The sequence below is a fragment of the Symphalangus syndactylus genome, chromosome 13 (assembly GCF_028878055.3).
Source record: "Symphalangus syndactylus isolate Jambi chromosome 13, NHGRI_mSymSyn1-v2.1_pri, whole genome shotgun sequence".
NCBI classification, from domain to species: Eukaryota; Metazoa; Chordata; class Mammalia; order Primates; family Hylobatidae; genus Symphalangus; species Symphalangus syndactylus.
This window is the reverse complement of record NC_072435.2, coordinates 39,351,741-39,376,291: the sequence shown is the minus strand read 5'-3', so window position 1 is coordinate 39,376,291 and position 24,551 is coordinate 39,351,741. Positions and strand designations below refer to the sequence as shown.

Below are 24,551 nucleotides of genomic sequence, written 5' to 3'. Positions count from 1 at the left end.
CTCATTCCTGTAACCTCAGCACTTTGTAAGGTCGAAGGCGGGAGGATCACTTGAGCCCAGGAGTTAAAGACCATCCTGGGCAACATAGCAAGACCCCTAAAAAAAAAAGAGTGCCTACTTTTTATCCTGACCCAGGCTTGTGTTGAGGATTAAGCGAATGCATGAAAGTAACCAAGTGCAGCATACCTTCAGGGCCTGGGGCTGCCGTAAGCATCAGTAAGTCTCTCTCTTGACTATGGGGGAGGTTATCTTATCTCTAAAAAACCGGAAGCCTCCAGGGCAGAAGCAAAGTCTCTGGGGCCTTTGGAGGCTCTCGGAATCTTCCGAGGGCATTTCTCAGACTCTCTGTGTAAACAGAGGGGACTTGGCTTGAAGCCTCAATTAACACAGCAGTTAATTCCCCCAACATGACTTCTCAGGGCTCCCAGGAGGAACAAACCATTTCCAAGGCTCCCAGCCCACTCCTGCCCCTTAGGGAGTTCCTAGACTGCCATGTCCTCTTGGTAGGCCCTTGGGAAAACTTCTACAAGCCAAGGGAAACTGAGACCTAGGCTGCCAAGGGAATTGACTCAGGGATCGTGGCCCCTAGGTAAGCCCAGCAAGGCAGCTAGAACAGTGATTTGCAGACATGGCTGTTCCTTGGATTTCCCTAGGATGCCTGGGTTCCCCCACCCCATCTCTGTCCATGCCCTGGAGATCCTGGTGTAACCTATCTGGGGAAAAGCCTTGAACGTCTCTAAGCTCAGTGCACAGGCTTCTCCCAGGCTAGCCCTGCCCCGTCCCTGACTGCACAGCCCTCAGCAATAGAGGAGAAAGCCGTGTAACTCCATCAAGTGAGAAAAGGTGTGATTCACCTCACCCCTCCTAATCACACTCACAAAAGCCTCAATTAACACAACAGTTAATTCCCGCAACAAGATTTCACCTCGGGCTGCCTCTGCCCCTCCCCTTAAGGCTGGACCTGGGAGGTGCTCCCTGCAGCTGCACCCCGAGGAAAGGGTTAACAGGAAGTGCCTGGCGTCCTGCAGCCACAGAAGCCTCATTGTTCTCCAGCCTGTCCCCTCCCCCTCGTCCAGGAAGACCCTCTGGGGAGCCCCTTCCAAGGGGCCGTGGAGTCCAGCCCATCGGGAGAGTGTGCACAGGAAAAGGAAACCAGCTGGGTGCGGGCTGGGGAGGCACAGCTGTCACTGACGCATCTTGGGCGGGGGGCAATTTCCGAGGAGGGGCGCTCCACCTTGCCCGCCTGGTGTATCTAGGAGGCGGTCAGCCCTCCCTGCAGTCCCCATCTGGAAGCTAAAAGCCTTTGATTTGGGGTTCTTAGGTGAAACTGGATCCCCTGCCTCCCTCCAGCCATGCCCCCGCCCCACCCCACCCCACCCCACCCCACCCCACCCCACCCCAAGCATCCCCGGGTCCGAAAGTTTAACATCCCACCCCTCCTCCATCTAATTTCAGATCACTCCTCCAGGTCCTAACTGTCAGCTTTTTCTGATTAACTGTGCTGGGTGGGGTGGCCTGGATTGGGGGTGGGGGGGTTGCAGGAAGGAGGAGAACTGCTGGCAATTCCCTGGGAGCCCGAGGGGGCGGGCTGGCTGAGGGTGAGCAGCTGGCAACCAGACAGGCCGAGGCCCTGGGTGGACAGGCCGAGGAGGAAATTAATTGGTGCCAGTCGGTTGGCCAGCCGGCTGGGATGACGGCACCCCCGGGGGCCCGGCCAGCCGCCGAGGTGCGGGAGAGCTGGGGGATGGGGGAACAGTGAATGCTGGGATTATGTTTTAACTAAGACTCAACAATGTACTGGGGGAGGGGCCGATTGGGCCAGGAGGCTCGAAGACAGTGCAGGGAAGGGCAGCAGGGCTGGGGCCCCTGAGGGTTTCTTCTGAGAAAGGGATTCACCAAAGGGCCAGGCGGGGAGCACGACAAGGGGAGGCCTCAGCTCTCTTGGACATGTTTGGGGAGACACAAGCTCCCCTTAACACAGACGTGGGTGGGATGACCCCCTAGGCTGAGCCTCAGGAAACAGGAAAGGTCCTAGTCAGAGCGCTTCTGGAGACAGGTGGAGGAGGTCTGGGCTTCCCTGGACAAACGTGGGGGCTCCGAACTCCTCTGGACACAGGTGGAGAAGATCTGGGCTCCCCCAAACACAGGTGTGTGGATCTGAGCTCCACTAGACACGGCTATGAGGGTTGTGGGCTCCCCTAGACACTAAAAAACTGGGGAAAGTGTAGGCTTTCCTGAACACAGCGGGTTCTGAGCTCCCCTGGACGGAGATGTGAGGTTCGGGGCTCCCTGAATACACGTGAAGGCTTCAGCAACCCCCAACCCAAGAGAGTAGTGTGAGCCTCAAACTCCCAAGTCTCATTACTCTTTCATTCTCTCGGCCCTTTTTCCCGGATTGGGAGCCGAACCCCCGAGGGCGGTGCAGAAACCACGACTTCCCCACGCCTCTGACGCCCCCGGGACTTGGGCGCGGCCCCCGCCTCCGCCTTCCCGCTGGGCCGCAAGCTCCGCCCCCGCCTCCCTGGTGCGGGCAGGGTGGGTCCGGGAAGGGGGCGTGGCCCGGGCAACTGACTACGCGGGGAGTTCTTGGAAGTCGCGGGTTGCAGCGCGCGGGGGCGGAGCCCGCGGAAAAGCCAAAGGCGGGAGTCAATTTGCATGCACCGCCCTTGGGCGTGATAGACATAGGATGGCTCCGCCCTGCGTAGTGACGACCTACCCACCTCCAACGCTCGGCCTCCGGCTCACATTTCCTTGGCAAGATCAAATCCCGCCCTGCCTGGCTAGCAACTGGGCCGCGGCGTGGCCTGCGTCGTCCCTGCCCTCGGGCGGGTGGACTTCGCCCAAGGTCCTGGAACCGGGTAAACCGGTCTGGGTGCTGCTTCTGGATTGGTCCCGACCTGTGGCCCGGCCCTTTCCCAGATCTACAGAGGCTGAACTGGGGCGCCCTTCCCTTGGGTCCTGCACGGCAGGGCAGGGCAGAGTGGGGAGGAGGCTTCGGGATAGAGGACCCGACTAGAGCTGTCCTTTACTTGCTATCTTGCAGAGCGAAACTCTGTGGGCCTGTTTCCTCATCTGTACACAGTGGACTTTAAGAGGACAGATCTCAAACGAAGGTTGCAAAGGCATCATTCATTCACAAAAACCACTTAACCATCTGCTAGACTTGGAGGCCGTAGGCTTCAAGAGGAAACGAACTCAGAAACAACGGTTTAATTCTACAAAGGTAAAATTGCACTTGTGATAAGTATTAACAAAAAAAAAAAAAATTTTTTTTTTTTGAGACTGAGTCTTGCTCTGTCACCCAAGCTGGAGTGCATTGGCGCTATCTCAGCTCATTGCAACCTCAGCCCCCCGGCCCCGGGTTCAAACGATTCTCCCATCGCAGCCTTCCGAGCAGCTGAAACTACAGGTGCACGCCACCATGCCTGGCTAATTTTTGTATTTTTAGTAGAGATGGGGTTTCACTATGTTGGCCAGGCTGGTCTCAAACTCCTGACCTCAAGTGATCCACCCGCCTCAGCCTCCAAAAATGCTGGTATTACAGGCATGAACCACCACTCCCAGCCCCCCAAAAATTTATTATAATTGTTTGAAATGAAGTCTTGCTCTGTCGCCCAGGCTAAAGTGAAGTGGCGTGACCTCGGCTCACTGCAACCTCCGCCTCCCGGGTTCAAGCGATTCTCCTGCCTCAGCCTCCCAAGTAGGTGAGATACAGGCTCCTGCCACCACGCCCGGCTAATTTTTGTATTTTTAGTAGAGACGAAGTTTCACCATATTGGCCAGGCTGGTCTCGAACTCCTGAACTTGTGATCCGCCCACCTTGGCCTCCCAAAGTGCTGGAATTACAGGTGTGAGCCACTGTGCCTGGTCTCTTTATTTTTCTTGAGACGGAGTCTTGCTCTGTCGCCCAGCTGGAGTGCCAGTGGCACCATCTCGGCTCACTGAAACCTTCTCCTCCAGGGTTTCAGCAATTCTCCTGCCTCAGCCTCTGGAGTAGCTGGGACTACAGGCGTGTGTTACCATGCCTGGCTAATTTTTGTATTTTTAGTAGAGATGGGGTTTCACCTTATTGGCCAAATTAGTCTTGAACTCCTGACCTTGTGATCCTCCTGCCTCGGTCTCCCAAAGTGTTGGCATTACAGGCGTGAACCACCATGCCTGGCCAAATGTTTTAAATAAAGTAGCTCTTGATCTGAGTGTCAAATATAGGGGTCTTGCCTCCCATCAGAGACTGGTTAAATAAATAAACAAATAAAAAATACCAGCCTGGGCAACATGGAAATTCCATCTCTACAAAAAAATTAAAAAACTAGCCAGGCATCATGGTGTGTGCCTGGGGTCTTAGCTATGCTGGAAGCTGAGATGGGAGGATCCCTTAAGCACTAGACTTTGAGGCTGCAGTGAGCCTTGGATCATGCCACTACACTCCAGCCTGGGTGACAAAGCAAGACCCTGTCTCAAAAATAAATTAATTAAAATAAAATAGGCCAGGTACGGTGGCTCATGCTTGTAATCTCAGCACTTTGGGAGGCCAAGGCGGGTGGATCAGGAGATCGAGACCATCCTGGACAACATGGTGAAACCCCATTTCTACTAAAAATACAAAAACTAGCTAGGTGTGATGGTTGGCGCCTGTAATCCCAGCTACTCGGGAGGCTGAGGCAGGAGAATGAACCCGGGAGGTGGAGGTTGCAGTGAGCTGAGATCGTGCCACTGCACTCCAGCCTGGGTGACAGAGAGACTCCATCTCAAAAAATAAAAATTAAAAATAAAATAAAGCGGTCCTTAGGCCAAAAGAGGGTTAGACAGGGAACACATCCCTGTGGATTTGCCCCTTGAGCTGAGCTGGCTTCACTAGGTGAGCAAGGAAGCTGAAAGATCTTCAGGAGGTCACGGCATATCCAAAGGCCATGTGGCTGTGAAGGCTGTGGAAGTATGAGGAACAAAAAGCAGGTCCATGTGGCCAGAGGGTGATGCACGATTCATCCAGAGATGGGATGGCCCCAGATCAAGCAGGGCCTTGCAGATCATCATAGGAGTTTGTCCCTCTTCCAGAAGCAGAATTTTCCAAATTCTGGGACAGTGTGGCAAAATAATTCAAGGTTATTTATTTTTTATTATTATTTTTTTGAAACAGTCTCACTCTGTTGCCCAGGCTGGAGTGCCATGGTGTGATCTTGACTTGCTACATCCTCTGCCTCCCAGGCTCAAGCAATTCTCCTGCCTCAGCCTTCCAAGTCGCTGGGACTACAGGCACTCACCACCATGCCCAGCTAATTTTTGGATTTTTTTTTTTTTTTTTTTTTTTTTTTTGAGACGGAGTCTGTCTCTGTCGCCCAGGCTGGAGTGCAGTGGCGCAATCTGGGCTCACTGCAAGCTCCGCCTCCCGGGTTCACGCCATTCTCCTGCCTCAGCCTCTCCGAGTAGCTGGGACTACAGGCGCCCGCCACCACGCCCGGCTAATTTTTTGTATTTTTAGTAGAGACGGGGTTTCACCGTGGTCTCGATCTCCTGACCTCGTGATCCGCCCGCCTCGGCCTCCCAAAGTGCTGGGATTACAAGCGTGAGCCACCGCGCCCGGCCTTGGATTTTTATTAGAGGTGGTGTTTCACCATGTTGGCTAGGCTGGTCTCAAACTCCTGACCTCAGGTGATCCGCCCACCTCGGCCTCCCAAAGTGCTGAGATTACAGGCGTGAGCCACCTCGCCTAGCCCAATTCAATGTTATTTAAATAACATGGACTGGATCTCTCCAAATTTCTCCCTTGTCAACTTGCATCCCCCGTCTCAGCCCAAGCATAGTTTTCTTCCCTTGGAAACAATGTGTCGTTAAGGCTGGCTAATCTCTCTTTGAAACTATTAAACCTGTTACTGTTTCAGCAGGATCTTTTGACATTGTTTTATTTTCATTGTAACCTTTTAAAAAACTGTTACTTTCTAAATAGGGAGAGTGATTAATAAGTGGGTTAACTCAAAGAAAACTATTACATGAATACAGTTAGCTGGGCATGGTGGCACACGCCTGCAGTCCCAACTACTCCAGAGGCTGAGGAGGGAGGACTGCTTGAGCCCAGGCGGTGGAGGCTGCAGTGAGCTATGATGACGCTACTGTTCTCCAGCCTGGGCAACATAGCAAGACCCTGTCTATAAATGATAATAATAATAGTACAGTAGTTATGAAACTATCACAGATATCCTGACCCCTCAACCATCTGAGGTTTGAGAAATTCTAAGAGTCGTGTAGAAGCCACTGATTTAATGAGATGATAAATATTAAGCATGTAACACCTGTTTACCCAAAACAACCTCATTCACTCATTCAGGCCCAGGCTGGACATTGGTAGAATTAACAGAATTAACTTCTGAGTTAGGGCACAGATCCTAAGTAAAAAATAAATACGTCCAAGTGCAGTGGTTCATGCCTGTAATCCCAGCACTTTGGGAGGCTGAGGCAGGCAGATCACCTGAGCTCAGGAGTTCCAGACCAGCCTGGGCAACATGGTGAAACCCGGTGTCTGCAAAAAATACAAAAATTAGCCAGGTGCAGTGGTGTGCACCTGCAATCCCAGCTACTCAGGAGGCTGAGGTGGGAGAATCTCGTGAACCTGTTAGGAAGATATTGCAGTGAGCCGAGATCGTGCCACTGCACTCCAGCCTAGGCAATAGAGCAAGACCCTGTTAAAAGAAAAGAAAGAGCCGCCGGGCGCGGTGGCTCACGCTTGTAATCCCAGCACTTTGGGAGGCCGAGGCGGGCGGATCACGAGGTCAGGAGATCGAGACCACGGTGAAACCCCGTCTCTACTAAAAAATACAAAAAATTAGCCGGGCGTGGTGGCGGGCGCCTGTAGTCCCAGCTACTCGGAGAGGCTGAGGCAGGAGAATGGCGTGAACCCGGGAGGCGGAGCTTGCAGTGAGCCGAGATTGCGCCACTGCACTCCAGCCTGGGCGACAGAGCGAGACTCTGTCTCAAAAAAAAAAAAAAAAGAAAAGAAAGAGCCAGGCGCGGTGGCTCATGCCTGTAATCCCAACACTTTGGGAGGCTGAGGCGGGCGGATCACGAGGTCGAGATGGAGACTATCTTGGCCAACATGGTAAAACCCCGTCTCTACTAAAATACAAAAAAATTCAGCCAGGTGCAGTGGCTCATGCCTGTAATCCCACCACTTTGGGAGGCAGAGGTGGGTGGATCACCTGAGGTCAGGAGTTTGAAACTAGCCTGGCCAACATGGTGAAACCTCGTCTCTACTAAAAATACAAAAATTAGCCAGGCATGGTGGCGGGTGCCTGTGATCCCAGCTACTCAGGAAGCTGAGGCGGGAGAATTGCTTGAACCCAGGAGATGGAGGTTGCAGTGAGCCAAGATTGCGCCACTGCACTCCAGCCTGGGTGACAAAGCGAGACTTCGTGTCAAAAAGAAAAAAAAATTAGCTGGGCTTTCGGCTTTCGGCTTGGAGGAGCCCAAGGTGCAACTTTCTTTGGTCGTCCAGAATCCAGGTTTTTCCGACACCAATCACCTCCACCATGCTGCCAAAGTTCAACCCCAACAAGATCAAATCTGTATACCTGAGGTGCACCCAGGGTGAAGGGGGTGCCACTTCTGTGCTAGCCCCCAAGATCGGCCTCCTGGGTCTGTCTCCAAAAAAGCTTGGTAATGACCTTGCCAAGGCAACAGGTGACTGGAAGGGCCTGAGGATGACAGTGAAACTGACCATTCAGAACAGACAGGCCCAGATTGAGGTGGTGCCTTCTGCCTCTGCCCTGATCATTAAAGCCCTCAAGGAACCACCAAGAGACAGAAAGAAACATAAAAACATTAGACACAATGGGAATATCACTTTTGATGAGATCGTCAACATTACTCGACAGATGCAGCACCGATCTTTAGCCAGAGAACTCTCTGGAACCATCAAAGAGATCCTGGGGACTGCCCAGTCTGTGGGCTGTAATGTTGATGGCCGCCACCCTCATGACATCATAGATGACATCAACAGTGGTGCTGGCCGGGCACGGTGGCTCACGCCTGTAATCCCAGCACTTTGGGAGGCCGACGCGGGCGGATCACGAGGTCAGGAGATGGAGACCATCCTGGCTAACAAGGTGAAACCCCGTCTCTACTAAAAATACAATACAAAAAAATTAGCCGGGCGTGGTGGCGGGCGCCTGTAGTCCCAGCTACTCGGGAGGCTGAGGCAGGAGAATGGTGTGAACCCGGGAGGCCGAACTTGCAGTGAGCCGAGATTGTGCCACTGAACTCCAGCCTGGGCGACAGAGCGAGACTCCGACTCAAAAAAAAACCCGGGCGCGGTGGCTCACGCTTGTAATCCCAGCACTTTGGGAGGCCGAGGCGGGCGGATCACGAGGTCAGGAGATCGAGACCACAGTGAAACTCCGTCTCTACTAAAAATACAAAAAATTAGCCGGGCGTGGTGGCGGGCGCCTGTAGTCCCAGCTACTCGGAGAGGCTGAGGCAGGAGAATGGCGTGAACCCAGGAGGCGGAGCTTGCAGTGAGCCGAGATCGTGCCACTGCACTCCAGCCCGGGTGACAGAGCGAGACTCCGTCTCAAAAAAAAAAAACAAAAAAAACCCTAAAAAAACAAAAAAATCACACAGTGGTGCTGTGAAATGCCCAGCTAGTTAAGAAGCACAAAGAAAAATATTTTAATAAAGGGTCATTTGACAACCGGTGGAAAAAAAAAATTAGCCAGGCGTCGTGGTGTGTGCCTGTAGTCCCAGCTACTTGGGAGGCTGAGGCAGGGGAACTGCTTGAATCCGGGAGGCAGGGGTTGCAGTGAGCCGAATTGCGCCACTGTACTCTAGCCTGGCAACAGAGCAAGACTCTGTCAAAAACAAAAAAGAAAAGAAAGAAGAAAAGAGAGAGAAGAAGAAGAAGAAAAAAAGAAAAATTAGCTGGGTGTGGTGGCGTAGTCCCAGCTACTCCAGAGGCTGAGGTGGGAGGATTGCTTGAGCCCAGGAGCTCAAGGCTGCAGTGAACTGTGATCAAGCCACTGCACTCCAGCCTGGGTGATAGAGAGAGAGGCTCTAGTCGAAAGAAAGAAAGGAAGGGAGGGAGGGAGGGAGGGAGGGAGGGAGGGAAGGAGGGAAAGAAAAGAAAGAAAAAAAGAAAAGGAAGAGAGAGAAAGAAAAAGGAAAAGAGAAAGAAAAAAGAAAGAAAGAAGAAAGGCAAAGAAAGAAAAGAAAAAGAAAGAAAGAAAAAGAAAGAAAGAAAAAAGAAATTAGCTGTGCATGTTGCCTGAGCCTGTGGTCCAACCTGCTTGGGAGGCTGAGGTGGGGAGGATTGCTTGAGCCTGGGAGTTCGAGGCTACATGGCTGCATTGAGCCATGATTGTACTGAAAATTCTTGGCCTCAAGTGATCCTCCCACCTCAGCCTCCTAAATTTTTGGGGTTACAGGTATGAATCACGGCACCCAGCACATTTAGCATTTTCTATGTGCCAGGCACTCTGCTAGGTTTGTTGTAAGGATTACATGTGTAATCTCAATCCTTACAACAAACCTAAAGGACAGGGACTATTATTGTCCCCAATACACAGTTGGGGAAACAGGCCCAGAGAGGTCAAGGATGCATAGCAAGAAAGTAGACCTGGTTGTCTCCCTCTCTCCAGAATATGTTCTTCTTCTTCTTCTTCTTTTTTTTTTTTTTGAGACAGAGTCTTCCTCTGCAGCCCAGGCTGGAGTGCAGTGACACCATCTTGGCTCACTGCAACCTCTGCCTCCCAGGTTCAAGTGATTCTCCTGCCTCAGCCTCCGGATAGCTGGGATTACAGGCGCCTGCCACCTTGCCCGGGTAATTTTTGTATTTTTAGTATAGATTGGGTTTCACCATGTTGGCCAGGCTGGTCTCGAACTCCTGACCTCAGGTGATCCGCCCACCTCAGCCTTCCAAAGTGCTGGGATTATAGGCGTGAGCCGAGCCCGGCCCGGAATATGTGCTTCTTACCTGACTTCTGCAGCTGGCCTTTGTCACTCAGCATCATGTTTCTGGTTCCGAATTATCTGTGTGGCCTGTGTGTGTAGTTCTGTCTGGCTCGGGCCTTTTATCCTCTGGGGAGGACCCATCTGGGAAGATGGGCATGTAGGCTGTGCTGTTTGCAGTTTGTGCCAATTTAGTACAAGCCAGCAGCAAACACCTTTCTGGAGTCTCCTGCAGCAGGCTTGGGGTTCCCTGCTGGAACCTGCTGGTCACAGGATGGGTGACCTTTTTAGTTTTCACAGCCAGTGTCCAATCAATTAGTCCAGGCCTCACCAATGTTATTTGCTGTGACAAGGTTCAATGCTGCCTTTTCTGATGGGTCCAATGGGGTCTTGAGGATGGGTGTGTCTTAAGGGGATGTGTCTGTAGGGTGTTTGTTCCAGCCCCATCTTCCGTCCCATCACTTTCAGTCCCCAGCCCCACAGTGGCCGGGCACCGGAAACCCCCAAGAGGCCCGGGCGGGGGCGGGGGTCGGCCAAGCCGCTTCCCGCGGAAGGAAGGGCCCGGCCGTTCCTGCGACAGGATGCGCGGCGAGGCCCCCTCCCCAGGGGCCCGGGACTTCCCTGAGCCTTGCCACGCTCGCGGGGGAGGAACTCCGACGCGGATGCATTGAGCTACCGCCTGCGGTGTGGGGCTCCACTGCCCCCACGTCCCCTGGGGGAGTTGGGTGGGTCAGGACTCGGAGTAGGTGGCGCCTTTTAAAAGTCCCCCCACGTGTTCCCAGGAAGGAATCAGGCAGCCGTGGGGGCGAGCTTGGCTGGAGGAGAACGGTGAGAAGCTCTCCTTCACAATCCACACAGGAGGGGAAAGGGGGTGTGGGTTGGGCGGGAGGGGAGCGAAAGCTCCCAGATTCCACCACCGTCCTGAGGCCGGCTTGCCCCTCCTTCTACCCTCCGGCCACGGGGTCAGTTCCCCTGGGGTCATGGGAAGCCTGCGGCGGCAGAGCCAGCCGTCGGGGGGGCGGGGCGAGCGCTTTCCCGGCGCCTCCCTCCCGCCGCCACCACTCCCCGCACCTGCGACTCCTTTGTCTTCCCGACAGGCCCCCTCCCTTCGCCCTGGGGCAACGCCCACAACCCCCACTCCTAAACCTACGTGGGGGATATTGAAAGGGCTTTCTCCTTTCAGGGTGGTTATTCTAGAGCTGGGGAGTGACCCAAGAAAATAACTAGGGCTCTAATGGGCATTTTTAAAAACCTAATGCCGGGTGGAGAAGCTGCTTAGAGGCCCATTTCACAGATGAGGAAACTGAGGCTGCACGTCCCTGCCTGAGCCACACAGCGATTCCTCCAGGAAGACACGGGAATTGGGGAATAAAGAGCCCTTCAAAGCTCACCCGCTCAGCTCCACCTGAGACTGTAGGGCCCCGGCCGCAGCTGAATCAGTTTGGTCTAGGGGGTAGGGTGAGATCTACCACCTTTCAAGGCTTCAAAGTGCGTGCGATCGATCCCCAGCTCCGCTTGGGGCAGTGTGTTTAACACTATTGTCTCAACTCAAAAAGCCCCGACCTCCCTGTCCCGGAGTTAGTTGTAGGACAATTTCAAGGGAACCCTCAAATCTGGGGGAGGCGGGGCTCCACCAGTTAGGGAATGCCCGGGCAAGGAAAAGGGGGCCCAGCCCTCTCTCGCCCACGTGGTAACCGGTCAGACCGGTTCTTGGGGCCCCAGCGAGCCGCTGCCAGCCCCTGACCCTTTAACCCCGCCCCTCCCCCACCAGAGCAGAAAACCAGACAGCACCGGCTTTTTTACTCAGATGGCTTTTATTTTCCTATCTGACATTTCTAACAAAACTCCAGGTAGATGGAGTTAAAAAGAATCCACCGCACGAAAGGTAAACAAAACAGACCCTCAGAAACTCCCTGGCAAGGACGTTCCCCTCCCCAGATTGGCCCAATTTCACCAGCAACTGGTCTCAGCTCAGCCTTATGCCTTTCCACTGACACCGCCCACCCCTCCACATTCTCGTGATTCAGACCAGGAACCTCGGCTGATTGTGTCCGTGTGTCTGAGGGAGGGGGACGCTGGAACCTGGGAACCTACTGGGCACCTCTAATGCAGATGAGAAAAACTTGAATGTGAAACTAGATCAGCCCCCGCTCCCACCCGAAGGTACAGAGGCGCGGGACATTAACCAGCAGCACGCGGGGGTGAAGTGACTCAGGCCACTCTCCTCCCCACTCCCCAGGGCGGGTGCACGCCCCAGACCCTCCTGCCAGGCCCCACACCCACGCAAGGCGACAGGAAGCTCCCCACGCCTGCCCCATGACGCAACGATGACCGCTTATACAAGTATGTCAGCGGAGGGGGAAGGGGAGTGCCTGGAATTCTACGAGGTTGGAAACGCAAAACCAACTCTTGAAAAACCTTGAAAGGGCCAGCACAGCCCACAGTACAAAATGAAGTCTGACCCTGAGGAGATCTTAAAAAACAAAAACAAAAAACCCAAGCCTCCCTTCTCCCAGTCCAGAAGGAGGGCGAAAGGTTCACGTCCCAGTCCACTAAGACAGCACCTGTGGGCGCAGGTCTCTGCGGAAGGCGCCCGCGCCCCCGGCTCAGACTCCTCGGTGCCGTCGCTGCACACTGAAGGCGATGGCTCCCCGGGGACAGAGTCCCTCACCGGGCCTCTCAGCAGCCCGGGCGGCGGCTTCTCTCCACGGTTTTCGCGGGCGCTTCCCCCGGGATGGAGAGGGGTGGCCTCGCCTCGGGTCTGCGCCCTCGGGCCGACGGTTCGACGCGCGCTCTGGGCTCCGGCAGCGCTGCTCAGGGTCCTCAGAAGGCCACCACGGCCCGCACGAGCACGTTGAGCATGCTGTCCGCCGGGCGGCAGGCGGGCTTTGCCTCGCACGCGGGCGGCGCCGTCGGAGGGGCCGCGGGGCTGCAGTTCAGGAGGCCGGAGAAGCTCCTCTGCAGGACGCGGGCCAGGTTGGGAAAGGCGCCTTCCGCTTGCGCCGGAGGGGGCTGCAGGCGACCGGCGACTTCGGATGACGCCCCCTCCTCTTCTTCCTTTTCTTCCAGACGGGCTTTCTTGCTCGGAACCAGTCCAGCGTCCCCGCCGTCGCTCAGGCTGCTGCTGCGTCGTTTGCGGCTGACTTTGGCGGGGCGCGGGGCACAGCAGGCGGAGGTCTCCTCGGCTGTTGGCGCCTCCTGCGTGTCCATTGGCTCCGGAGACGGGTGCTCACCGTCGGGGGTCGCTGTCTCGGCCGTGGACTCGGCTTCCCGGGGCGGGTGCAGGCGAGGGTCAGAGGGGAGGGCGGCCGGCAAGGACACCTCGGGCTCGAGGGCCTCCACCTTGGCCGAGAGGTAGAGCTCCCGGGCGCTGCGCATGACCAGCGACAGCTGCAGACTCCGGTGCAGCCGCAGGCCACCGCGCTGCATGCGGGAGTGATACATCTTCCACACCGACAGGGTCATGATGCGCTGTGCCTCCTTCTGCACTTCCATGGCGACTCGACGGCGACAGCGGCGGGGGCTCCCGGGACGGACAGAACAGGCAGCAGATGCACTCCGGACAACGGGCTCGCTCACGCCTCTCTACACGAACCAACCCACGCAGTGACACTGCTAGGACGCTCTACCCAGGCGCCCGCCACCCAGGCCCTTTTATACCCCCAGTGACGTCACTGAGACGCCCCGCCCAACCGAAGGACGCATCCGGGCTTTCCAACTCGTCGCGGCCAAACACTCCTTAAAGCGACAGAATGTGATTTACCCAGCAGGGAAAGGGGACGGGAACCCTGGCGAGGAGGAGCATCCCCCCACTCCACGCTGAGCTTTCTGGGTGGGTTCCTTTCTCTGAGCCCCGCCGATGCATCAGCGCCCTGGCCCAAGGGAGGGGGGCCGGGGGTGGAGCTCACGGCCTACCCACATGCTCACGTCTGGAGGCCCCAGTGGGTCGTGGGCAGCAAGTTTCCCTTCACACAGGGGAAGACCCCGGTTCCAGCCTGAACATCCCCTGTGGCCACTGTTCTTAGCATTTACCAGGTGTGTCTAATGAGTGTTTTCTGCACCAATAATCATGCTAACAGCGCTTACAACGTGCCAGGCTAGGTTAAGAGTTCTTCTTTTATCAATAATTCACCGATCCCCAGCCTCCACTCCTCGGAGGATACTGTTCTATCTGCTTCCTTCAAGTGCGGAAACCAAGGCAGAGTCACTGGGCCAATATTTACTAAACAAACAATATTTGCTACTGCTGTGAAAGGGGGCCACTGGGGCCTCCAGCTCTTCGGTCTCTAGCGTACGCCAGCCCTTGCTTGTAGGCGGTGACCCGCCCCGGGCTACGGGTTCCCGTGATTCGTACCAAGCCGTTCCCCCGCAGTTTCCCGCGACAGGAGCTCCACGGGTGGGTTCAGAGCTCGCACGGCTGCGAACCCGGCGCGCACGACAGTCCCCGTGAACACGTGGCTGCTGCCCCCCAAACAAGGGGGCCGAGTTCCGCCTCCGCGCTCGGGGAGGCGGGGTTCGGTGGGGAGCTGGAAACCCAGCAATGCAGAGACAGAGCAGATAGAAAACCTCCGCCCTACCCTCCGCTACGCGCCGTCTCTCCAAGAAATCCTAATTCCAATTCCTCCAAAAATAGGATGCAGAATTGATCGAATGGCTCCATTCATTCCTGGTGCGGGCCCTTTAAGGGGTGGTGCGCCCCCCACTTTCCGCCCGCACTGGCTCGCGGCGCCTTCCCGCCACCAGCGCCCGCTGACTTCCACAACTAAATTTGGACGTAGTGACGTAGGGCAGTCGCGCGGGCCGCTTCCGGTTGCCCATATTAGGACAGGGCCCGAGATCGCCTTAGCGGGCGGTGGCGGGGCTTCCGGGGGGGGCGGAGGGCGGGGCTTTGCGCTCCGGCCACGCCCCTCCCCATCCCCAGCCGGGGCAGCCGGAGCAGGCTGGAGCCCCAGGCTTCCTGACTCGCATTCCAGCCGGGTGGGTGAAGAGGAGAGTTTCACTTCCTTCCCTCCAGGGGCCAGGAAGGCGTCACGCCAGGAAAGCACCCCGCAGCGGGTAGGGGCGACCTGAGGGCTCCCAGGGACGCCATCTCCCAGAGACGCTACAGAACGACCCTGCATACACAATAGACGACCCGCTGAGGCCCCCTTCATCCCCTTTCTCCCCTTCCCAATTATTTCCCCCATACAAGCCTCCCTCCCAGGTTATTCCTGACCCCTGCCCCACACTGATCTACTCGGGCCTTGGGGCACCCTCCCGTCCCGCCCTTCCCCCGCACGCTGGGAACTCAAAAATTATTCCCTCCTAAAAGACCCTTCCCAAACTCGTCCCCATTCAACGATGGTGCCAGACTGCGACGACCTGCCGAAGACGCCCTCGTCCCCGCCCCGCTAACCTTACCACGGAGACCCCACAATGACTTCCCCAGCCCAGGCGCTATCTCAGACCCCACGCAGCAACTCTGACGCGCAAGGGGGCGACCCTCCGAGGACTCCCTCAGATAACCCTCCCACCCTCCGGGGGAGACCAGGCCCCCTACCACTCAAAAAAAGTGCTTTCCCGAGGCTCCCCAACACACAGAGCGCCACTGTCACACATAGGGACGACCCTGAGTCCCTCCGCTGATATTCCTGGCCCCTACCCGGACGGAGACCCCACACACAGAGGGCCCCCCTGGAGACCATCCTCAAAGCCACCACACCTCCCGCGACCCCCAGGCTCGCACCCAGAAACACTCCGCGCTTCTGAAGAAACCCACCTCCACGCACGCTCTCAAAGGTGACCTCCCCCCGCCCCTGGCATATCTGGGACCCCCACTCACGACCACCTCGCCCCAAGGCGACCTCGAGGTGCCCCCAACTCCCCCACTTCTCAGGAAAGAGAGATTGGGAGAATGCGGCAGAACTCCCCGGAGGAGCAGGCCCGCTCCTCACCCCGCCCCCGCAGGGAGAAGGGAGGACCACCTCTCCCCCAGACCCTGCCCAAACCTGACACTCGGGATCCTGGACTGGGACGATCTCCCAGGTGCCAGCTCAGGGAGTCCATGAAAAGGTTCAACAAATCGAATGAGCCCCTTCCCCAGCCATAATCCCCACCCGCCAGAGATGAGGGAGGCTATCATTATTTACATTGCCCGTGCCTGGAAGGGAACTGAAGTTGCGCAGGAACAATCCGAGGAACTGGGTCTTGAACCGAGATTCCGAACTCGGACCCGAACAGGCCCAGACAGAACTCCGACACCGCCCCCTAAGGTGCGGCACAAGAGGGCGAAGGGGCGGGGGCATGTGCACCGGAAGCTGCCTCTGCCCACAACCAAGATGGCTGCGGAGGGGGCGGAAGGGTCCGCACGTCGGGCCTCCGAGGCCTCTCTTTCTCCCCTGGCGGTCCCGCTCTCGATGGTGGCGTGACGGGGGCGGGGGTGGCGGCGCGTTCTCCTCTGTTGGGAGGGAACCAGCCCGCGAACCCAGGCCAGGAGGGGGGTTCGGCCTGGGGGGGAAGGGACTGACATGTCTCTCGAAGACCCCTTTTTTGTAGTCCGAGGGTGAGTGACAACGACGGGGAGGGCGGAGGGTGCTCTGTACCCAAACCAGCCAGTGCCCGGGTGCCGGCCCCAGCGTGCCCGGCGGGCTGGGCAAGGCCGTCCGGGTGCAGAGTGGGAGGCGCACGCAGGGGTATATAGGGGTCTCCGGAGTCCCCCATGCGTTTGGGTTTGCAGTCGGGGGCAGAGGCAGGCGGGAGGACCGCCTGCCCCCAGCCGCGCCCGCCGTGCCCCTGCCCGCAGCGAGGTGCAGAAGGCGGTGAACACGGCCCGCGGGCTGTACCAGCGCTGGTGCGAGCTCCTGCAGGAAGGCGCGGCGGTCGGACGCGAGGAGCTGGACTGGACGACCAATGAGCTGCGGAATGGCCTGCGCAGCATCGAGTGGGACCTCGAGGACCTGGAAGAGACCATCGATATCCTGGAGCTTTGTGGCAGGGGGTGGCATGGGAGAGCCCATTGCGGTAGCAGGGGACCTGGGAGCCCGCCCTCGGGGAGGGCTGGACCCCTAGGGACGGGGATGATATCTGGCTCCGGCCTTGACCCTTGACTCTCAGCCCACGTATAGTGGAAGCCAACCCAGGCAAGTTCAAGCTCCCCGCCGGGGACCTGCAGGAGAGAAAGGTGTTCGTGGAGCGGATGCGAGAGGCAGTCCAGGTCAGGAAAGGTCCTGCAGGCGGGGAGTGGGGGAAGGTTTGAGTGTGGTTTTTTTTTTTTTCTTTTTCTTTCTTTCTTTTTTTTGAGACAGAGCCTTGCCCTGTCGCCCAGGCTGGAGTATGGAGTACAGTGTTGCAATCTTGGCTCACTGCAACCTCCGCCTCCCGGGCTCGAGTGATTCTCATGTCTCAGTCTCCTGAGTAGTTGGGACTACAGGTGCCTGCCACCATACCCGGCTAAGTTTTGTGTTTTTAGTAAAGGCGGGGGTTTCACCATGTTGGGCAGGCTGGTCTTGAACTCCTGACCTCAGGTGATCTACCCGACTCGGCCTCTCAAAGTGCTAGGATTACAGGCGTTAAGCCACCGCACCCGGCCTGAGTGTCTTTCCTCCCTAATGCTGTCCTCACCTCCAGGAAATGAAGGACCATATGGTCAGCCCAACAGCCGTAGCATTTTTGGAGAGGAATAACAGAGAGGTAAGCCTTCCTTACCCACCCTGCCCACCTGAGCACCTGGGGGTAACCAAGCCAGATCTCTCTGTGTGTGTTCACCTGTCCCATTTGCGACAGTGCCCATCCTCTCTGTGTGCAGTTGTCTTCTTGCTGTCTACCTGCCTGCACTTTCTCGGTGTGTGCACCTGAACCTCTCTGTGTGTATATGTCCGTGGGTTCCTCTCTACTGTCTCCTCTGGGTCTATACTGGTTTCCTGTTGCAGGAGAGGGCTGGGGGCCTGTGTACCTATCTCCTTTCTGCTTCCATGCCATTTGTCCTGTGTGCACCCGTTTCCAGGACGCATGCCTGCCTTTTACTCTTTTTTTTTTTTTTTTTTTGAGACAGAGTCTTGCTCTGTTGCCCAGGCTGGAGTGCAGTGGCTTGATCTCAGCTCACTGCAACCTCCGCCTCCCGGGTTCAAGCGATTCTCCTGCCTCAGCCTCCCAAGTAGCTGGGATTACAGGTGCCCGTCACCGTGCCCGGGTAATTTTTGTATTTTTGTATTTTTTTTTATTTTTTTGAGATGGAGTTTCACTCTTGTTGCCCACGCTGGAGTGCAATGGCGCAATCTCTGCTCACCACAACCTCCGCCTCCTGGGTTCAAGCAAATTCTCCTGCCTCAGCCTCCCGAGTAGCTGGGATTATAGGCATGCACCACCATGCCTGGCTAATTTTGTATTTTTAGTAGAGACGGAGTTTCTCCACGTTGGTCAGGCTGATCTCGAACTCCCAACCTCAGGTGATCCACCTGCCTCAGCCTCCCAAAGTGCTGGGATTACAGGCGTGAGCCACTGTGCCTGGCCTAATTTTTGTATTTTTAGTAGGGTTTTGTCATGTTGGTCAGCCTGGTCTCGAACTCCTCACATCAACTGATCTGCCCGCCTCAGCCTTCCAAAGTGCTGGGATTACAGGCGTGAGCCATTGCGCGTAACTTCCTTTTTTTTTTGAGATGCAGTCTCGCTCTGTTGCCAGGCTGGAGTGCAGTGGCGCGATCTCGGCTCACTGCAACCTCCGCCTCCTGGGCTCAAGCGATTCTCCAGCCTCAGCCTCCTGAGTAGCTGTAACACAGGCACATGCCACCACACCCGGCTAATTTTTTTTTTTTTTGAGATGGAGTCTTGCTCTGTCACCCAGGCTGGAGTGCAGTGACATGATCTCAGCTCACTGCAACCTCTGCCTCCCGGGTTCAAGCAATTCTCTGTCTCAGCCTCCCGAGTAGCTGGGATTACAGGCACCCACTACCATGCGTGGCTAAATTTTGTATTTCTAGTAGAGACGGGGGCTTCAACATCTTGGCCAGGCTGGTCTTGAACTCTTGACCTCGTGATCCACCTGCCTCGGCCTCCCAAAGTGCTGGGATAACAGATGTGAACCACCATGCCCGGCCAATTTTTGTGTTTTTAGTAGAGACGGAGTTTCATCATGTTGGCCAGATGGTCTCGATCTCCTGACTTTGTGATCCACCAGCTTCACCTTCCCAAAATGCTGAGATTACAGGCGTGAGCCACCGCGCCTGGCCAGCTTCCTTTTTTTGTTCTGAGACGGAGTCTTGCCCTGTTGCCCAGGCTGGAGTGCAGTGGTGAAATCTTGACTCACTGCAACCTCCACCTTCCGGGTTCAAGCAATTCTCCTGCCTCAGCCTCCTGGGTAGCTGGGACAACAGGAGTGTGCCACCATCCCTGGCTAATTTTTGTGTTTTTAGTAGAGACGGGGTTTCCCCATGTTGGCCAGGACCTCAGGTGATCCTTTTCATCTGTACATGCCTTTTCATCTGTACATGCACCTAACCTATTTGGGTGCGTGCACTTGGCCTCTGAGTGTATCTGCATTTTCCCCCCTCATATCCTCATATCTTCCAGTTTCCTCTGTAATGTGCCTGCTGTGTGTGTGTGTGTGTTTGTGTTTCTCCCAACCACCTCTGTCAGTCCACTTTTTCTCTTGGTGTTCTCTGTTGATATTTTTCATATGTTGAGAACCACCAGCCTTTCTCTCTCCCTCATAAGCCTACATGGGGTCGGGGAGGGTGGGGGACTGAGGCTCCTCCCAGTTTGTCATCCCATAGCAGTGCCCACATGCCTTCCAGATGTGCTGCCTTGGGGGAATTCAAATCCAAACTCTAAAATACATCTGTTGGAGCCGGGCACGGTGGCTCACACCTAAAATCTCAGCACTTTGGGAGGCCCAGGCAAGTGGATCACCTGAGGTCAGGAGTTCAAGACCAATCTGGCCAACATGATGAAACCCTGCCTCTACAAAAAATACAAAAATTAGCCAGGCGTGGTGGTGAGCACCTGTAATCTCAGATACTTGGGAAGCTGAGGCAGGAGAATTGCTTGAACCCGGGAGGTGGAGGTTGCAGTGAGGCGAGATCACACCACTGCACTCCAGCCTAGGTGACAGAGCAAGACTCTGTCTCAGACAAACAAACAAACAAACATCTGTTGGGCCAGGCGCGGTAGCTCACGCCTGTAATCCCAGCACTTTGGGAGGCCGAGGCAGGTGGATCACTTGAGGTCAGGAGTTCGAGACCAGCCTGGCCAACATGGGGAAACCCTATCTCTACTAAAAATACAAAAATTAGCTGGATGTGGTGGCGGGTGCCTGTAATCCCAGCTAAAATCCCCCCAAAAATAAACAAATAGTAAAATGTGACATTTACTAGCATTACTATGTGTTGGGCACTGCTCTAAGTGTCCCCCATGAATTAATTCTTTAAATCTTCATTTCAACCCAGGAAACATGGATTCTAGCTCTTCCCATTTTATTTATTTTTTTCGAGGCAAGATCACTCTGACACCCAGGCTGGAAATGCAGTGGTGCGATCTCAGCTCACTGCAACCACCGCACCCCAGGTTCAAGCGATTCTGCTGCCTTAGCCTCACAAGTAGCTGGGATTACAGGCGTGCACCGGCACACCCGGTAATTTTTTTTTTTTTTTTTTGAGAGGTCTTAATCTGTCACCCAGGCTGGAGTGCAGTGGTGTGATCTCGGCTCACTGTAACCTCAGCCTCCCAGTTTCAAGTGATTCTCCTGCCTCAGCCTCCCGAGTAGCTGGGATTACAGGCATCTGCCGCCACGCCTGGCTAATTTTTGTATTTTTAGTAGAGACGGGGTTTCACCATGTTGGCCAGGCTGGTCTTAAGCTCTTGACCTCATGATCCATCTGCCTCAGCCTCCCAAAGTGCTGGGATTACAGGCGTGAGCCACTGCGCCCAGCCCAATTTTTGTATTTTTAGTAGAGATGGGGTTTCACCCTGTTGGCAAGACTGGTCTCGAGCTCCTGACCTCAAGTTATCTGCCCACCTCCACCTCCCAAAGTGCTGGGATTACAAGCATGAGCTACCATGCCCCATCCTGCTCTCTGCATTTTACAGATGAGGAAACTGAGGCACAAGGAAGTCAAATGATGGGGTCTCTGGGTCACCTTGCTAGTAAGTGGTGAGTGGGGAATGCAGGTTCTCCTGCCCCAGAGTCTGCCTCCCTGACTCACCACCATGGGGATTTGCCCCACATGCCCCGCTGTGAGTTGGGGTCTCTCCCTGAGCCTATGTTGTGTGCCCCTGCAGATACTGGCAGGCAAGCCAGCTGCCCAGAAGTCACCCAGCGACCTGCTGGATGCCAGTGCAGTCTCGGCCATGTCTCGCTACATCGAGGAGCCGCAGGCCACACAGCAGGTTTTGGGGCCGGCGGGGTGGATTCTGGGAGGGGAGAGCCTTGCAGACTGATCCGAGGTCTGAGGTCCCTTTTTGTTGTTGTTGTTGTTGATATGGAGTCTCGCTTTGTCGCCCAGGCTGGAGTGCAGTGGCGTGATCTCAGCTCACCGCAACCTCCGCCTCCCAGGTTCCAGCTATTCTCCTGCCTCAGCCTCCCTAGTAGCTGGGATTACAGGCGCCCACCACAATGCCTGGCCAATTTTTATATTTTTAGTAGAGATGGGGTTTCACCACATTGGCCAGGCTGGTCTCGAACTCCTGGCCTCAAGTGATCCGCCTGTCTCGGCCTCCCAAAGTGCTGGGATTACAGTCATAAGCCACAGCGCCTGGCCTTCTGGGGTCCTTTTCAACAGCACCTCCCACCCCTTCGCTCTGCAGCTGATCATGGATGAACAGGATCAACAGCTGGAGATGGTGTCTGGGAGCATCCAGGTTCTGAAGCACATGTCCGGCCGCGTTGGGGAAGAGCTGGACGAGCAGGGCATGTGAGGCCAGGACCCTGGGGGTGGGCCAGGGGCTCTTGGCCGCCCTGGTGTGTCTGGGCTGTCTGGGGCTGATGCCATCCTGTTCTTGGCAGCATGCTGGATGCCTTTGCCCAAGAGATGGATCACACCCAGTCCCGCATGGACGGGGTCCTCAGGAAGTTGGCCAAAGTATCCCACATGACGAGTGGTGAGTCCCCTCGGGGGAGGGGTCAGTCCTGGTGGGGGCAGTTTGTAAGTGGTACCCTCTCCCCCTGTGACCCCTGACCTTCTCGTTCCCAGACCGCCGACAGTGGTGTGCCATCGCTGTGCTAGTGGGGGTGCTTCTCCTCGTTCTCATCTTACTTTTCTCTCTCTGACCCCAGCCCTCCCTGGCAGGCTGGTCCCTTAAGCCTGGGGAGCCACCAAGCACTTTGGAGCTGGCCTCGCCCCCTAGGAGGAGAGGGTCCCTCCTGGGTAGCTGGAGAGTAGAGGGTCCCGCCTGGGGAGTTGTCCCCATGGCTCTCCCCCAGAGCCAGTGGGACCCTTCAGGACCCTGGGCCGGAACCACTACCACTGGTCCTGTCTCAAGTGCACTTAGAGGGTGGTGGAGGCAGGGACACCTGAGACACACCCATCTCCATTTCCAGTTCTGGGACCCCAAAGCCATTTGCCCCTGTGCCTTATACATGTGCCAACCTGGAAATAAAATGTCAGCCTTTTTTATACGTATTTGTGTCGTGCGGTGTGTGTTGACTGCAAATGCGTGACCGAGCCCTGATTGGGACTTCCATTCTAAGCCACTGCTTGCACAAGTGCTCCAGTGTGTGTGTGCACGTGTGTGTGTTCCAGATTTCTTTTCTTTTCTTTTTTTTTTTGAGACAGAGTTTCACTCTTGTCACCCAGGCTGGAGTACAGTGGTGCAATCTCTGCTCACTGCAACCTCCACCTCCTGGTTTCCAGCAATTCTCCTGCCTCAGCCTCCCAAGTAGCTGGGATTAAAGGTGTGTGTCACCACACCCAGCTAATTTTTGTATTTTTAGTACAGATGGAATTTCCTCATGTTGGCCAGGTTGGTCTCAAACTCCTGACCTCAAGTGATTTGCCTGCCTCAGCCTCCCAAAGTGCTGAGATTACAGGCGTGAGCCACCGCACCCGTGCGAGTCTTTTTTTTAATGGTTTAGGTTCTCTTGATCTTTTTATTTTTATTTTTTTGAGACGGAGTCTCGCTCTGTCGCCCAGGCTGGAGTGCAATGGCGTGATCTCAGCTCACTGCAACCTCTGCTTCCTGGGTTGAAGCGGTTCTCATGCCTCAGCCTCCCAAATAGCTTTGATTACAGGAATGCTCCACCACACCCAACTAATTTTTTATTTGTAGTAGAGATGTGGTTTTGCCATGTTGGCCGGGCTGGTCTTGAATTTGAACTCCTGACCTCAAGACCAGGTGCAGTGGCTCACGCTTGTAATCCCAGCACTTTGGGAGGCCGAGGCTGGCGGATCACGAGGTCAGGAGATCGAGACCACGGTGAAACCCCGTCTCTACTAAAAATACAAAAAATTAGCCGAGCGTGGTGGCGGGCACCTGTATTCCCAGCTACTCGGAGAGGCTGAGGCAGGAGAATGGCGTGAACCCGGGAGGCGGAGCCTGCAGTGAGCCGAGATTTGCGCCACTGCACTCCAGCCTGGGCGACAGAGCGAGACTCCTTCTCAAAAAAAAAAGAACTCCTGACCTCAAATGATCCGCCTATTTCAGCCTCCCAAAGTGCTGGGATTACAGGCATGAGTCACTGTGCCTGGCGTATTTTGGGTTTGTTTGTTTGAGACAGGGTCTCTCTCTGTCTCCCAGGTCGGAGTGCAGTGGCATAATGATGGCTCACTGCAGCCTGGAACTCCTGGGCTCAAGGCAGTCTTCCACCTCAGCCTCTCAAGTAGCTGGGACCACAGGCGCATGCCACCTCGCCTGGCTATTTTATTTTTGTAGAGACAGGGTCTCCCTATATTGCCCAGGCTGGTCTCAAACTCTTGGGCTCCACTGATCCTCCTCTCTCAGCCTTCCAAAGTAATGGAATTACAGGTGTCAGCCACCGTGCCTGGCTTCTATGTTATTATTTATTTATTTATTTTGAGATGGAGTCTTGCTCTGTCACCCAGGCTGCAGTGCAGTGGCGCAATCTCGTCTCACTGCAACCTCCACCTCCCGCATTCAAGTGATTCTCCTATCTCAGCCTCCTGAGTAGCTGGGATTACAGGTGCCTGCCACCACACCTAGATAATTTTTGTATTTTTAATAGAGACATGGTTTCGCCATGTTGGCCAGGCTGGTCTTGAACTCCTGACCTCAGGTGATTGATCCACCCACCTCGGCTTCCCAAAATGCTGGGATTACAGGCATGAGCCACCGTGCCCAGCCCAGCTACTTTAATCTTGTGTTACCTTTGAGTCTATGGGGACCCACGGTGCGTCCATGGTTTTTCCTACTTGGTATAACCATTTGTCTTTTTATATTCTTGGGACCCTCTTGTTCACCCAGATATTTCCAATACCAGTTAAATTTTGTGATCTCATTTATTTTTTTTGAGACGAAGTTTTGCTCATCACCTAGGCTGGAGTGCAATGGCGCGATCTTGGCTCACCGCAACCTCCGCCTCCCGGGTTCAAGCAATTCTCCTCCCTCAGCCTCCCGAGTAGCTGAGATTACAGGCGTACACCATGACGCCCAACTAACTTTTGTATTTTTAGTAAAGATGGGGTTTTGCCATG

At 55.5% G+C, this 24,551-nt stretch overlaps 3 protein-coding genes across 8 annotated transcripts; 2 read left to right on the top strand and 1 right to left on the bottom strand.

Annotated features, from left to right (window-relative positions):
* Window positions 1-7,184: 7,184 nt before the first annotated feature.
* Window positions 7,185-8,054, top strand: LOC129460191 (large ribosomal subunit protein uL11-like; the record flags this gene model as incomplete). Its single annotated transcript, XM_055237841.2, has 1 exon — window positions 7,185-8,054. A coding segment is annotated over exon 1 (534 nt), but the record flags the coding sequence as incomplete, so codon positions are not given.
* A 3,674-nt stretch (window positions 8,055-11,728) lies between these two features.
* Window positions 11,729-16,196, bottom strand: IER2 (immediate early response 2). The gene is made up of 2 exons (XM_055235740.2): window positions 16,062-16,196; window positions 11,729-15,047 (listed from the first exon to the last, which is right to left on the bottom strand). Exon 2 carries the CDS (start codon window positions 13,426-13,428, stop codon window positions 12,757-12,759), a length of 672 nt encoding a protein of 223 aa, XP_055091715.2. The 5' UTR covers window positions 13,429-15,047; window positions 16,062-16,196; the 3' UTR covers window positions 11,729-12,756.
* A 40-nt stretch (window positions 16,197-16,236) lies between these two features.
* Window positions 16,237-22,523, top strand: STX10 (syntaxin 10). 6 transcript variants are annotated; one of them, XM_055235735.2, is made up of 8 exons: window positions 16,237-16,474; window positions 16,715-16,884; window positions 17,031-17,125; window positions 17,539-17,601; window positions 21,184-21,291; window positions 21,709-21,815; window positions 21,908-22,002; window positions 22,178-22,523. In XM_055235735.2, exons 1-8 carry the CDS (start codon window positions 16,440-16,442, stop codon window positions 22,201-22,203), a joined length of 699 nt encoding a protein of 232 aa, XP_055091710.1. In that variant the 5' UTR covers window positions 16,237-16,439; the 3' UTR covers window positions 22,204-22,523. The 6 variants fall into 6 exon arrangements, with proteins under 6 accessions (XP_055091710.1, XP_055091708.1, XP_055091714.1 ...); XM_055235733.1 differs by having other exon boundaries at window positions 22,095-22,523; XM_055235737.2 differs by having other exon boundaries at window positions 16,247-16,474; window positions 21,709-21,811.
* Window positions 22,524-24,551: the final 2,028 nt, after the last annotated feature.

What these genes read in the sequence shown, in the direction of transcription:
- IER2 (XM_055235740.2), bottom strand. Translation starts at nt 13,428, where the DNA reads ATGGAAGTGCAGAAGGAGGCACAGCGCATCATGACCCTGTCGGTGTGG.
- STX10 (XM_055235733.1), top strand. Translation starts at nt 16,440, where the DNA reads ATGTCTCTCGAAGACCCCTTTTTTGTAGTCCGAGG. An exon ending in TGGAGAGGAATAACAGAGAG is followed by an intron (nt 17,602 to 21,183) that starts GTAAGCCTTCCT and finishes GTGCCCCTGCAG; the next exon opens with ATACTGGCAGGCAAGCCAGC. An exon ending in AGTATCCCACATGACGAGTG is followed by an intron (nt 22,003 to 22,094) that starts GTGAGTCCCCTC and finishes TCTCGTTCCCAG; the next exon opens with ACCGCCGACAGTGGTGTGCC.